The sequence below is a fragment of the Heloderma suspectum genome, chromosome 5 (genome assembly GCF_057233095.1).
Source record: "Heloderma suspectum isolate Gila_16-S chromosome 5, 16-S_ref, whole genome shotgun sequence".
Classification (NCBI taxonomy): Eukaryota; Metazoa; Chordata; class Lepidosauria; order Squamata; family Helodermatidae; genus Heloderma; species Heloderma suspectum.
In genome coordinates this window covers 91,211,981-91,226,920 of record NC_139462.1, presented here as the reverse complement: position 1 = coordinate 91,226,920, position 14,940 = coordinate 91,211,981, and the positions used below count along the sequence as shown (strand labels likewise).

The following is a 14,940-nucleotide window of genomic DNA, read 5'->3' as shown; positions in this document are numbered from 1 at the left end:
ACAACCCTTTGGTGGTGTTTTTGCTGGAAATGCTGCCTGCCAACCAAGAAGAGATACTTCCCCAAAGTAAAGAGCGCCCTACCCTGGAACACCTGAGAATGTGAATTTACAGGAAGCTAAATTTCCCTTTCTCTGTTGTAATAGGCCAGAACTTAATGTGTTTCTGGCTTCCTCAGTGCCACAATCCTCCAGGCAGTCTTGTTAGGAGGAAATATAGATGCTTGGAAGAAGCCTTCAAGCTGGTGTTTGACCTGTTGGGCTATGACTGGGGAGGCCCAGGTTCCAATCCCCACTCTGCCATGGAGCTCATTTGATGATCTTGGGCCAGTCACTATCTCTCAGCCTAACCTACCTCACAGGGCTGTTGTGAGTGAAAAATGGGTAGGTGGGTAGAATCATAGATGTCACTATGAGCCTCCTGGAGGAAAGGTTGTATATACATGTTAAAAGAATACTGGGATGGAAATTCTGTATGGCGGGGGGTGGGGGGACACCTATGATCACAAGTGTTACCAAGGTCTGAGCAAATTCAAAGTCAGATTTACTCTGATAGTTTTGGGTAGAGGCATAGAAATGGCATAGAATATATGACAAGCCTGAAAAAACCATCTTTTCTTTTCTTTTGAAAGGTTTGCTTATTTACTTTGCTTATGGCATCCGACACAGTGCAGAAGGCCATCCCAGGGAAGAAGATGATGATGAAGACAGTTGCTCAGAAAAAAGTGAAACTCCAGAAAAGAGCCATGTGGGAGATGCAAATGAGCAGGAAAATGCAAGTGAAAGTGCTCAGTTTATTACACATGAAACAAGTGAATGTTGAGGGTTGCCGACCACAATATTGTATATGTCTTTCAAGAAGTGAACTGTAACAGAATGTAGCTGCTGGGAGAGAAAACTGGTCAAATACTTGCTCCCAAAAGATTAACCTACACCTACTTGTGCTTTGTGTAACGTCTACTAGAAAACATGAAAGATGATCTAGGCTGGCTGCTAGATTTATCATCCAAAGAAGATTTTCACAGGTGGTGGTTACCTGAAGTGAAACTACCAAGGAATGGGAGGGGAAGACGCTTTCCATCAGGCTGTTCTTACTTGTCTGTCATGCTAAAAAGGCTGGGAACGTCCTTAGCAGCATCCTACAACTTTTAATTGGCAGGACACCCTATAATTAATTGGGAAGTTGAGCAGTTTAGTTTGTGTTATTGGGGACATGTGTTTTTGTTTCTGTGTTTTAAAAATGTGGTAGCAGTGTTAAATAACCATGTAACTAGATGTCTGAAGTCCTCTGCCATCACAGCAATGTTAATTCTTGAAATTTTTTAAAAAAAATACAGCTAACAAGATGGCTAGGTAGGGAATACACAGAGCAGAAATTCAGCATGTCTTAGCAATGCTGTGTAGTGCTTATCTATAAAATAATGGTATGTGTTAACTTCTGCTGGCCGCAGTGGCTTAGTGGTTAAGATGCTGAACTGCAGACCGGAAGGTCGGGACAGCAGTTCGAGACCCGAGTGCCGTGTGACGGAGTGAGCTCCCGTCTTCAGTCCCACCTCCTGCCAGCCTAGCAGTTCGAAAGCAAGAAATTGCAAGTAGATAAATAGGTACCGCCTCGGCGGGAAAGGTGACAGCGTTCCGTGCACCTTGGTGTTCAGTCATGCCGGCCACATGACCACAGAAGCGTCTTTGGACAGCGCTGGCTCTTTGGCTTAGAAATGGAGATTAGCCCCACACCCTAGAGTCAGACATGACTGGTTGGGGACAGCTTTACCTTTACCTTTCTTAACTTCTGCTACAATTTTATTTCCAACTAATATAAAACATCAATATCCTTCTGAAATTGCTGTGATATTCAAGAACAATATTTGTAATTACTAACATATGGATATACTTCACATAGATTCTATTTTGAAATTATCTTCGTATCAGTCTTTTTCTAAGTACCCCTTCCTCGCCAGGGGAAAAAACAAATAAACCAGGCTGCTGTTACTAACTTGCAAGGAAGTTAGAGCACTAGCGTCACATGTCTATGCAATTGGGGATTTTGTAGGTGCTAGGTGAATCTACTGAATTATTGCTTGATGATATTGCTGAACGTGTGAACGTTCTGAGTTTCTCACTAGTTGCCACAGTTCCTTTACAGCAGAATGGTGTACTCATGTAAGCTTACATATCGGTAAATTAGCCTCTGGCCAAACAAATAAGTTCATAGAGTTCTACAGCTAAGGAATCTGAAAATGCTAGGATAGAGGGCCAAATAGGATAGAGGGCCCAGGGGTGCAGAACCTCAGGGCTGGGGGCCAAAAACAACCCTCCCAGGGGCCCAGTCTGGCCCTCTGGGGTACCCCAGAAGGTCACTCCCCATTCCCCTGACCCCACCATCTTTCCCACAAACATCAGTCTTTTGGTGGTTCCCTGCCTTTTTTTCCCCCCATTCTAAAAAGTTGAAATGCCTGTCTTAAGGCTTAGTTACTGGCACTAAGAGCTTTTAAGCTAAAACAGGCTGGTATTTTTAGTATTCTCCCCTCCCCCCAGCCCACCACTGAAATGGAGCCCTCGAGAACTTCTCTGAAGTGGAACTGAAAGAGAAGTTCAGAAATGGGCTGAAAGAGGTTATGCACCCCTGTGTTAGGATGTCATGAACCACAGTGATCTTTGGGCTCGTGCACTCTCCTCTCCTTCTCCAGCACAGCTGCAAGGAGTTTGGAAGTTACTGCTTTTGTTTTTGATTAACCATGGTTTAGCATTTTGTCCTAATCTGAGAAACTGTGGGTCATCTTAACCATGGTTACATGGCAGCTTCGAACTCTGGGTTATGAAGCTGGTTTGTTTAAACAAACCACAGTTAAGGAATGCAGTTTAGGGTTCAGACGTAATGCTAAAGTGCGGATAATAAAAAATAGAAGTGAAAACTTTTGATCTCCTCCTTGCAGCTGCACCAGGAGAGTGGGGTGGGGGTGGGTGGGTGGGTGGGGGGAAGCATGCAAGCCCAAGGCTTGCTACTGCTAGCTCCCATCACGATAATTTATAGTTTATCCTGACATCCAAATGCAGCCACTGGGTGTTCTCTTTCCTTTTTGGAAGTACTGTGCTTTTCAGTGGTTTCTCAAAAACATTCACACATTCAGCAATATCATCATAACTGATCTAATATTTATTATATAAATTATGAACAGAACTTTTTCCAGGGAATGTGTCTCCATCTTGTTAAGAGACATGTGTGTGCATGTACGTGCGTGCGTGTGTGCGTGTGTAGGAGATAAACAGGAAAAACAAACACAACCTTCTAATTCAAGTAAGTTTTGAAAGTACAAAGTGATGTTTTAAGGGGTGATGGGTGTTTTTTAGTTTTGAAGTAATATTTTACATACATTCTGAGGCAGATGTAGATACCTTACTCAGTGCAAACAGTCACTATTGGGTTTCATGTTTGTCATTCTGTATGGTTATAGGTTGACACTGTGGCTAATAGACAAGTTGCATTTGGGGCACACCATTTTGTGGAGACATAGCAATATGTTTGGGATCTAGTTCACCTGTTCAGCCTGTTTCTGAGGCAGCATATGTAGGTGTATTTGAACTAAACAAAGAGAAAAAAGATGCAAAACTGCCCAACATCACTAATTTCCTTCTTCCTCTTTGATCAAGAAAAAGTGAGGCTAGAGGGAGGATGAGAAGTAGCAGTCTCCCCTCCAGGAGCAAGGTGAATGAAAAAGTGCAGTTTGCCTGATGCCTTTTGCTTTTTGAGCATTGGAACCATGTTGCAATAACCTTTTCAAGCTTTTGATTCCAACTGTGGGGTTAAAAACTCATGTTTAAAAGGAAGAGGAAACTATCAGGGTTTTAAGTCAGCCTTCACCAATCTGGCATGCTCCAGATGTGTTGGGCTGCTACGCCCATAATTCCCAGACAGCATGGCCAATGCCAGTGCTGGCTGGGAATTATGGGACTTACAGTCAAACACATCTGGAGGGCAACAGGCTGGGGGAGGCTGGTCTGAGGGCTTGGGAACAACAAGAACAGTGCATCGCAGAAGCATTCTATTCTAGACTGAGAATTTAATTTGCTCCGTCTTTTAAATGTTCAGGTTCATCTACCCCACAGATGGGAAACATGTGGCCCTCCAGATGCTGTTGGGCTGCAACTCCCATCAGTCCTAGCCAGCATAGCCAATGGTGAGAAATGATGGAAGCCGCAGGCCAACAACATCTGGAGGGCCACCGATTCCCCATCCCTGACATATTCTAAGCAACCATTAAAATACTAGCAAGATGATTATTCACAAACATAAAAATCTACATCCAGTTGTGCTTGGCTATTATATTCTTAAGTCTGAGAAGGAAGATAGGGTCAGCATTACAAAAGTATGTGTGTGTTTGTGGTGGGAGAGGGATGGGAATGAATTATGGCTCCTCTCCATGTGTAGGAGTGCTCGAAAGTCACTTACCTCGTCTCGCAGCTTGCTTCGCGGTGGGGGGGAGGCGCTTCGCTTCTCCCCCTGAAATTCAGGCCGGGGGGGGGGAGGCGCCTCGCCCGGCCGAAATTCAGGCCGGGGGGGAGGTGCCTCGCCCGGCCGAAATTCAGGCCGGGGAGGAGGCGCCTCGCCTCGCCCGGCCGCGAAATAAAAAGTAAAAAAAAACAAAAACGCACCCGTGATTGGCTACGTGACGATTTACGTAGCCTATCACGGCTAGATCTGCAAAGTCAGCCGTGATACGCTACGTTAATCATCACGTAGCCTATCACGGGTGACTTAAAAAAAAAAAACAACACATACACAAATGGCGGCCCCCATAGGGGGATCTTTACGTAGACTACAGTGACCAAATAAGGAACGCGAATGGCAGCTCCCTATGGGGGCCGCCATTAGCCGTACGCGCTTTTTTTTTTTTTTTTTAAGTCACCCGTGATAGGCTACGTGACGATTTACGTAGCCTATCACGGCTGACTTTGCAAATCTAGCCGTGATAGGCTACGTTAATCGTCACGTAGCCTATCATGGGGGCGTGTTGTTGGTTTTTTTACTTTTCTTGGAATGGCGGCGGTGGCGGCGGCCGGTCGAAAGACCGGCTGCCGCCCCCGCCCCTGTCGAAGCCCTGCCGAACCGCCGCTGTGACCCGCCACCGGGAGTGACATTCGGGAAAGGTAAGTCCCATCCTGGGGGGTGGTGCGGGGGGCAGGGGTGTGTGGAGAATTTCTCCTCGAAACTACTTCGGGGGGCCGAATACGTTGGCATTCGGCCCCCCGAAGTTTCGGCGAGAAATTCTCTGACACCCCTATCCATGTGTAATGTTCAAAAGCAGGTACTTTTGACCATTCCTTAGTAAGAGGTGTAAGCTCCAGCTGCAGATACAAGTTCATACATTTCACCATAGGGGAAATGTGCAAGTTCTTGTTTTTTGTGGTTTTAGCAGAAACACAAAAAAAGGAAGCAAACATCAGTTGCACTTCTCTCCCCTACCCTGTCCCACTTATGTGTAACCTTTGAAGCCAGTCTAGCAATACAGAGTTTAATAAGAATAGTCGCTATGGCAGCACTGTTCTTTAACTTAAAATGGTATTTTATCTTAGCTTTTTATGCCTAAGCTTGTATAAATGGCTGAAAAGGAACACTTAGGAAATATATGAAATGGGATGCTAATGTGAGAAATTTTGTTAAGGTGAAAGAGAACCTGACTGCTGCCATTATTGAATGTAAATAGATTTACAGCAGAGTCTGAAGTATATTGCTCTGATTAATTGATCTTTTTTGCATCTCTCTCTCTCTCTCTCCCTCCCTCTCTCTCTCTCTGTCTCTCTCTCTCTCTCTCGCTAACCCTTAAAAGATTTGTGTTATTGGAAAAAGGCAACTTTATTAAAATAACTGAAAAGAATGTAATCTTCAGAGAAGACAAAAATAACAAGGAGAAAGGAATGGTAGTTCTTTTTAGTAGCTGATCAATGTCTACAGGTCAGGTTTATCAATCTTTTAAAAAATATAATTGGATTGTGGGCACTCTTAACCATTAAAAACAATGGAAACTGAAACAAAAAGAGAATCTACTCATTTGTGCTATGCAAGTGGTATAGTCATAAATTCTGAGCTAAATACTAATTATTTGGTTTGTCAGCATCTCCAAACTACATTGGAAGCTCTCCAAATGTGGAAAGGAATTTGCACTATTGACACTGGCTTAAAAGCAAGAGTTCCCATAAGATAACTTCAGGGTCTGTTGTTACATTTTGAAGACATTGTTGCATGGACTCACATGTGTACTTGTGGCTTTGGCAAACATGTGGAAATAATTCTACTTATACAAGAAGCCTCTGAATCTAGGTATATTGTTTGGCTTATTACTTAAGAAATGGGCACATGTATCTGTGTCTTGAAAAGTAACAGCTGTGTGCTCATTGTATCCAATTTTAATTAACAACCCAGGAACTATGGGTTCCTGGGTTGTTTCATGACATGTGAACCTGGAAACTCAGGGTTGTTTATGGATTGTTTAAACACTAAAAATTAATGTGCCGTTTTCAGTATCTACAGAAATATTGGATTATCACTTAACTCTATACCTTTTCTTTTGGTTATGTGGCAAGTAATTTTTTGTTCTTCTAGGCAAATATAAACTCTTAAAGTTAAGGCTTATAACAAGTTTCTTTGATCAAACCCTCTTAGAGCAATTGTATGGATTTAGGATTTCTGATATGTGGAGTTCTTGCTTATGCAATGGCTTTTCTATTTGTTCCAATGGAGGAAGCTGCTTAACATGCATTTAAGCAGACAGGTCTTCAGGCCCATAGCATGGTGGTTGTGGTCTAAGGATACACTGGGGTAATTATAAGTCAGTGCAAAACATTAAAACCTAAATATGCATAATCTACTATGTTTAAAACTGTTAAATTTATTGAACTATGTTAATAACATACTGCCTCTTCACCTGTCATCTGTTTACATATGGATATATATGAGAGCACAGTCACCCATCTGAAATGTCAGTGTCCTGCAAATCTGCTTTTTCCATTGGAATGAATAGGGCAGCCTGTGCACTAGAATCAGGTTATTGGGTTGATTGTTTACAGCTATTTTAGTACTGTCTCTTGAATGCCCTCTAATTAGTGATTCTTCTTGTTTTCTTCCCTTCCTATGAACTCTGCCCAAGTTCACCCACTGAACTGTGAGTGGGGGAATGGCTTTGTTTCAATATGTAGCCAAAAGCCATTTTAATTTTTCCACATACCCGAATCCTTACATTTTAACCATCATATTACTAACCTACATCTAAATATTAGAAACACGGTTCTTCCTCACTTTTCCTCCCAGTGCCAATTTCTTAAAAATTCTGTTACTTTAATTGAAACCAGTGTGAGGGAATTCATCTATGCCAGGTCCAGGGTTGGCATAAATCACCAGCCAGGGTTTTTTGGGGAGCGGGGGCGGGGCAGAAAAGACTGTGGATCAACAGCCTCTCCTGACATGCCTCCTGGCCCACCCCAGTGCACCTCTGTTTGCCCCTTACTGATGTCAGAGTTCAGACATAGGAAAGAAACTGTCATTGAAGTTTCCGTGGTGGCTGGAGGGGGAATCTCTCTACCTGTGGAAGGGAAGATCCTAAAAGACCAATCCTATGACCCCTAAACCATGTCTGGGGGGGGGGGACACATAGGATTGTTCTGTTTCTAGCATCTGAGGTCAGAACCAGGGCTTTGATCTCAGAATCCAGAAACTGTGCTTCCCACCCTCACGTATTCTGCATGGTTCTCTCTGCACCAGCTATATTTCCGTGCTCAGAAATGGAGCACGGATACAGGGAAAAGGGTGCGTTCCTGGAGGCAGGGAGGGAAGGAGACTGCAGAAGCTGCTTTACGAAGCTTCCTGTTGGGTCACCAGGCTCCTTCCCCTCCCCGAGACAGGTGAAATTGCCCGTCTAGCCAAAATGCAGGGCGGCTGGAGCATGGAGGAGAGAATCCAGACGCCCTGCATAGGATAGTTGGCAGCCCCCAATTTCAGAGGCTGGTGACTATCCAGATAGGATTGTGCCTTAAGGCTTCTGGAATACCCTCCCAGGGACTAAAAGATTGCGGCCTTAACATGGCTATGTCACTGTATGTGTGTATATTTGTATATATATGTCCATTGTAGTCATTATTACCATGTATGTGTGTTTGTTGTGCACATAACTGGGGATAAATTGTTTTTAGCTTCAGCCAGGATGCTTAATACTCTCCAAAGAGAAAAATCAGATTTTTAAATTAATGTACAGATGTGTTTAGAATGTGCAAAGGAATAAAAATACTTGGTGTTTTGGGTGTTTTAACTTTTACAAGAAAACGTCAGTAGTTCATAGCTACTGTAGACTTGGAGAAAAAAATTATAATGCTGCTGTTCACTGTAAAAAAAAATGCTGCTTAGGACGGTAATTGTGCATTTGTTGCATATTTTTTAAAATAAAGTTTAAAATTGTACATGCTGTATAGTTTTTATTTTGCATCTTCCAAAGTGGTGGAGATACATACACCTTAATGATCAAATATGGTAAAAAAAAATTATAGGAACTTATCTATATTCAAAAAGATCTTGATAGTCATTTTACACACATTTTGTCACCTTGTAAATACAAATTTTTATTCAAGCAAACAGTTGTGTCATAAGGTACCATGTGAGTATTAACTAACATGTATTATATCCCATGAGCTACACATTTGAAATAAAAGATTCAGTTCAGAAATTGCATTAGTATTGTAATTCCTGTTCAGAAGATAGAAAGGTGGGTGTCAAGCCATGTGGCTAACTAGATGGTTTGGCACCTACACCATTTGTCTCTTGCAGCAACCCTGCCACCAATGTAACCTAGGCCTTGGTAACTCAATATACAGATGGGAACACTGTCATTGGCACTGGTCAGATGTACGCACTGGTGACTTCCTCTGGTATGATCAAAGTACCTGCTACTGTGCATTCAGGCAACATTTGGCCCTCCAGATGTTGGACTGCAACGCTCTTCAGCTACAGCCAGCATGGGCAATGGTTGGAGCATGATAGGTAGTGGAAGTGAGCCACTGAAGGAAATGAAAAACAACACTGGAGGAATTGTGGGGGTGTATGCTGATTAGACCACCAAAGGGAGAAATGCTGGCTGGCTAAGTCTGCTGTCACTTGGCCTCACCCAGTGTAACAATCAGAGAGAGTTCCTAAATAGACAGTGGGGAAGTGTTGTTACTAAATGCAGATCCATTGCCTGCATGGCATCAGATCACAGGAGAGTGGGAACTGGAGGTTTGATTATACTTGGCAGGCCAGGGCAGCCAGAATTTTACTGTAATACTGTAAAATTCCTGTTCTCCCTGTTGCAGTTTCCTATCAGGTTTTGGGTGGCTCTGCTCTCTCAATTTGGCATACGTTATAGCCACAGAGTTCTTGGGCACTGCCAGTCAGTGGCTCACTCTGTCCAGGTTGGTTTATTTGGGCTCTACCCTCTCAGTTTGGGGCACATAGGCAGCTTTTGATCAATGGAATATTTTTATGTTTGTTTCCTTATTCAGTTTTCTTTCTATCATGGGACAGTTTTTTAAAATAAAACTTGCATCTCAACAACTACCCTCCTACAGGAGTAACAGATGATCATTCCACAGTTCATAGGGAAAATATTCCAAAGTACCCTGAGGACCTAGGTAGCACACAGCCTGCATAACTGCTATCTTCCCAGCTATCCAAAATCAAAAGTTGCAGGGGTGGGAAACTTGTAGGCCAAAACATCTGGTGGGCCACAACTCCCAACAGCCCTAGCCAGCATAGGCCAAACATTTGGAGAACCACAAGTTGTCTACTCCTTAAAGAGACAGCAATGTTTTAATAGTAAGTGGTACAATAGGCATCCCTGGTCCAAATATTGTTTCCAGTGACATGGCTTTCTGCTACCCACGCAAGAATATATAGGAAGAAGGAAGATTGGGAACCATCTTTCTCTGTCAGTGGTTTTAATAAATGAAAGACTGTCAAGACAGCAAAAAAGGATTTTCTCTGCGTTGCCCATCCAAATCTCACATAGCAATATGCGCATGGGAACAACAGAAGTAGGTATGGTATGATAAAAGGAATGGCTTGAGAACAATTTTACAGAAGTCTACATTTACCAAATTTATTTCTATATTCACTTCTAACCCTAAGAACTGTGTAATGCAGGGGATGCATTGAGTACCCGCACTCCAAATAAAGCTTTGTTGGGAGTTTGTGATGCCTCTTATGTGAAGCTTAGTGCTGCCAAATTCCCAGTTCTGGGATTTTTTTGCCACTCTCCATGGTTGAGGAATATAACTCTAAGCAGGTGTGTGTATGTGGGCACATGCGCGCACACACAGACACACATAAAATGTGTGTTGTAGTGGCGTGCTTTATGTGCATGCATTACAAGCCCATACCAGTGTGCAGTTCAGAACTTTTTAAAAAATCTCTGCTGTGTAGCTAGGGAAAGTGGGTTGGGTCCTGTACATTCATTGTGGAGGCCTTAGGGGGTGTCGGAGTCCACAACTACTAAAAAGGCACTGGGGTCCCATCAGAAAATAAGATGTACAGCACATGTCTACCCAGAGGTAAGTCCCACTGAATTCCATGGGACGTTCACGTAAGTCTGCTTAGGATAGCAGCCTTAATGGTGTGGCTTGGCCCTCTCCTTGGACTGCGAAGTTCTGCAAAACTACCGATAACACCCCCCCCCCGCCCCTCGTCCTGTTGTAATGCTCTTTAGACCTTTGCCTGGCCTTTCAAAAGCATCTCTTCTTCAAACTGATCCCCCCTCCTTTCTTTATAGCACGATAGTATGGATGTTTACTCATTCGTAAGTCCCTCCCTCACGGGACTTGCTTATATTCTTAAGTGGGGGTAGGACTGGAGGAGAATCCCCCCCCCCCGGTACTGCCCGCCGAAGAGAACAAATCCCCCTGCTGGCTGGGGATGCTAGGAGCTGTAGTCTAACACATTTGGAGGGCGCCTGGTTGGGGGAGGCTGTAGAGATTACAGGCCCCCTCATCTAACCTTGGCTGTACGGGGCGAGACCCTCACGCGGACACCATGGGGGTGCTCCGCAGGTAAGCTGTAATGCTCGCTTCCAAGAAAGCGGGGGGGGGGGAGCGTCATTAATAAGCCCCAGCTGGGCTGACTGACAGCACTGCGGGGGGCTGAGGGCGGGAAAGGAAAGGGCCATGTTCTCCCCCCGCCACCCCGTTCCGCTGAGCAAGCTCTTATCCCGTCCTCCTCCCGCGGCGAGCTCCCGCCGCCGTCTTTGGCCCGAGCAGTTGGCGAGAGGGCTTCCGGCTTTTTTCTGACTAACTTTCCCCGGCGACGGGCGGGCCAGCGGCTCGCTGCCCTTCCCCCGCTGCCGCCATGAAGCCGTGGCTCCTGCTCGGTCTCCTGCTGCTGCACCAAACGCTGCAAGATGGTGAGTTCGGCCGCGGCCCGGCCGGTGCTGCCCTGCCCCTTCCCTCCCTCCCTCCCTCCCTTTCCGCGCTCTCCTTTCCACGCTCAGGCTGGGCTCGTAGCATCCCTTGGAAATGGAAACGAACCCCTTCGAACCTGAATTCCGCCCCGCTCCTCGCATCCCCTGCCACCCTTCTCAGAGGGTCGCGGGGGAGTTTGGGGTGGGTGGGTGTGATGCTCTTTCTGCCGCACAACTTCTCTTTTCATCACCTGACAGACTCTCCTTACAGAGCAAGTGCGCCTGTGAGTAATGGAGGCCGTTGGCTGCCACCCACGCCCCGTTAAAGAATTTTGAGAATTTGGACGTGTGTTTTTTTCCCCCATTTAGGACTGTGCAGCTCAGCGTGTCTCGCCATACGGAGCTCGTTTTTCCTCCAAACTGTGTTTCAGGAGTTGGATCCAGGATCGGCCTTCCGCGAGAGGAAGGGATCCGTTTGTGGAAGGTCCTCCTGCCCAGTTTTCAGGGATCCCCCTCCCTTCAGTTCACCCCATTCATCAGGATCTCCTGACCTACTGCTGTGTGGTTTCAGGGGTGTCTGTTGTGGGAAGGAGGGGCAGGAAAGCCCACTTTCACCATTGCAGTTGATCCAGTGTAACTCTGGGTCCAAACTCAGAATTTTAAAATTCAGGAGAGGCACTGGATATTATAACATTCTGGTACAGTAGTGTCCCGTATCGGATACACATTGAGAGAAAAATATATATCCCACCTATTCTCCAAGCAGCTAAAAGCAATGCAGGTGGTTCTCATCTCCCATTTTATCCTCACAACCATTCCGTTTATGAAAGCTGATGCCGTAATAACTTCGTGAGTTTTTCAAGGTACCACGCGTCTCTGTGATTCTTGTGAGGTAGGTTAGGCTGAGAGATAGTGACTAGCACAAGGTCACTCAGTGAGCTTCACAGGCTCAGGGGGAATTTGAACCTAGGTCTCCCTTGGGTGTAGGCCAGCGATCTGACCAGTACACCACACTGGCTTTCCAAATAGGGTTACTTCGCACAGTGAAATACGTATGCAATCATCAAAAGTGATACTGTTTTCATGGTTTTTACTACAAGGAAGTGCTTTGCATGTAGAGGAAAGCCCAATATGTGAAGCCGGCCGCTCTTAGAAATTACACATGAGATAGATATCCTCATCCCTCAGTCCTACTCCCTGCTAGCTATCCTAGCTTCTGAATCATCATCTTTACCTGTGTACTCTGTACAGCTTTGTGTGTTTTTAATTTATTTATTTTTCTCACAGCTATTTCATACATTATGCAGTGGCAAACCCAGGTTTGCTACTGCATGAACACTCAGCAGGGAGGAAGCCCCATCAAACACAGTATGCCTTACTTATGAATAAACATGTTTAGCATTGGGCTACATATTCATAATTTCATTAGTAAAGACTTGCACACGTGAATGAACCAACTCAGATCAATCACTGCAGAGAGAATTTGCATCTCTATATGCAAACAATGCTTTCCCATGAAATCCGTTCACTAGTGCAAGACAATAAATGATGTCTATACATATGTGTACATTCATATTTGAGATGGCTCTTTTTCTCTTATCACTCTGCCCCGTTCCTGAGGTCATCAAATGAGGCACTCCTGGTAGTTCTGCATGGACCTGCAGTCCGTTTGGAGTCCACTCCGAGTATAGCCTTTAGTGTATTAGCTCCTTCTCTATGGAACTCCCTGCCTGTTGATGTCAGGCAGGCACTGATGTTGCTTTCAGAACCTGCTGAAGATATTTTTATTTAAACAAGCCTTCCCTGACTGACCAGCCACAGTTTTAATGGTATAATTTCATTTTAAAGATTTTAATTCTTTATTTTGATTTTTCCTTCCTTTTATTGTTCAGTGCTCAGGAATTTTATTGAATATAGAGCAGTATATACATCTTGCAAACAAACAAACAAACAAACTAACTTCTTCTTGAGTACCTCCATGTTTTAACTCCCTCCATGACTTGATTACCTTCCTACCAATCACATGTACCATTGAAATTGGAATTAGTTGTATAGGATCAGGCTGTTTGTTTACCAGAATTTGCTTATATTAATACCATGGAGGGGCAGGTTGTCTCCTGTCCATCAGTAAGACTGTAGGCTGCTTTGATAGAGATCTGGGTTGGGGTGGATGTAATTGGTGTGTGTGTGTTTGTGTGTGTGCCTGTGTGTGTGTGTTCTTATGCTGTAAAGCAGCTTTCCCCAACCTGGCGCCTTCTAGATATGTTGGACTACAACTCCCATCATCCCCAGCCAACATGGCCAATGGGAAGCTTGCTGTAAAGCACCGATAGTGCTCTACGAACAATAATAACTAGACCTTGATCTAATAAGTGGGTCTTGGCATCCAAAAACCCCATGGTCCCTAAACTGTATTACCAAAACTGGAAACAAGATCCCTGCTGATGCTTAATCAGTTGAACTTCTATCTCTTCTGTCTTATACACAGTGTCCACAGTGCCATTTGTCTGTTTTGGGAGCAGGATTACATTGCTATTCAATTATCTTTCCTAATAAACTTCAGATACTATCCTGCATGAATTTGTCACTGTTAGGAATGAACAGTATTTACTTGGTGGTTGCAGGGGATCCAAACGTTGTGTGAATACTGAATTTTCCCAGTACGCAAATGATCATATTTTATATCTGGAAAAATGCCATCAGTTTTCCAGTAAGCCATGTCCCAGAGGAAGCACTTCCATTGCAGTTGCCATCTATTGAATAATGCCCATGATCTCATTGGTGATGAGCAATACAAATAATATACAAATGTTTTATATTATTCTATAATTATTACTTTGTTAGAAGCTGAACGCTCCCCAGTGTATCACTCAAGCATGGTCACATAGTCTTTTGAAACATTTAATAAACCCTTTGCCTTCGCAAATAGCAGCACAACTAACTCCTGTCTATAAGGCACAAGGGATAAGAAACTGGAGACTCTAGCAGCACAACTCAGGCAATGTACTCTCTGTGCAAGTACCGGAGGAGAGAGTTACTAACTTGCTCTCTGCTGAGTTGCAGTACTTCAACTGCCTATCGTCAGAGGTAGTATTGCTGCTAACAGCTCAACAGGGATCAGGTGGCACAAGGGACAAATGGGGTTCCATCTGGCCCTATAGGCTGCTGAAACAGGCTGTTGCCCTGCATCAAGGATGGGAACTTAATATTCTGCTACTAGCCATATACAATAATTGGAGCTGGACCAATAATAGAGCTGGCCTGAGGTGCAGCAGCAAACGTTGTGTGCCCCCCGCAAGCTGCATAGTATCCCTGAGCATGCACAAAATTGGCTTTAAAGACTTTATTTCAGATCAATAGATAGAGAGCAAATGTAATCTATACTACTGTGCTGCTGGCCTCCTCTTCCCATAGGACCAAAGATATGTCCTCCCCAAACCCAAAGAACTGAGTTGGGGCCAGAGATAAATGTTTGCTATAAGGTGCAATATATCTTATAGGGTTTGTGCACACGCACATGCGTGTGTGTACC

The 14,940-nt window shown here is 44.3% G+C and overlaps 2 protein-coding genes across 2 annotated transcripts in view; both read left to right on the top strand.

Moving 5' to 3' along the window:
• The window catches only part of SLC7A2 (solute carrier family 7 member 2), a 62,527-nt gene extending 58,948 nt beyond the window's left edge, over positions 1 to 3,579 (top strand). Inside the window, exon 12 of the mRNA XM_084856666.1 lies at positions 630 to 3,579. Coding sequence (XP_084712792.1) covers positions 630 to 820 — 191 coding nt within the window. The 3' untranslated portion in view covers positions 821 to 3,579. The remainder of the gene's footprint in view (positions 1 to 629) is intronic.
• A 7,672-nt stretch (positions 3,580 to 11,251) lies between these two features.
• Positions 11,252 to 14,940, top strand: part of PDGFRL (platelet derived growth factor receptor like) — a 46,240-nt gene continuing 42,551 nt past the window's right edge. The window contains exon 1 of the mRNA XM_084856664.1: positions 11,252 to 11,411. Coding sequence (XP_084712790.1) covers positions 11,357 to 11,411 — 55 coding nt within the window. The 5' untranslated portion in view covers positions 11,252 to 11,356. The remainder of the gene's footprint in view (positions 11,412 to 14,940) is intronic.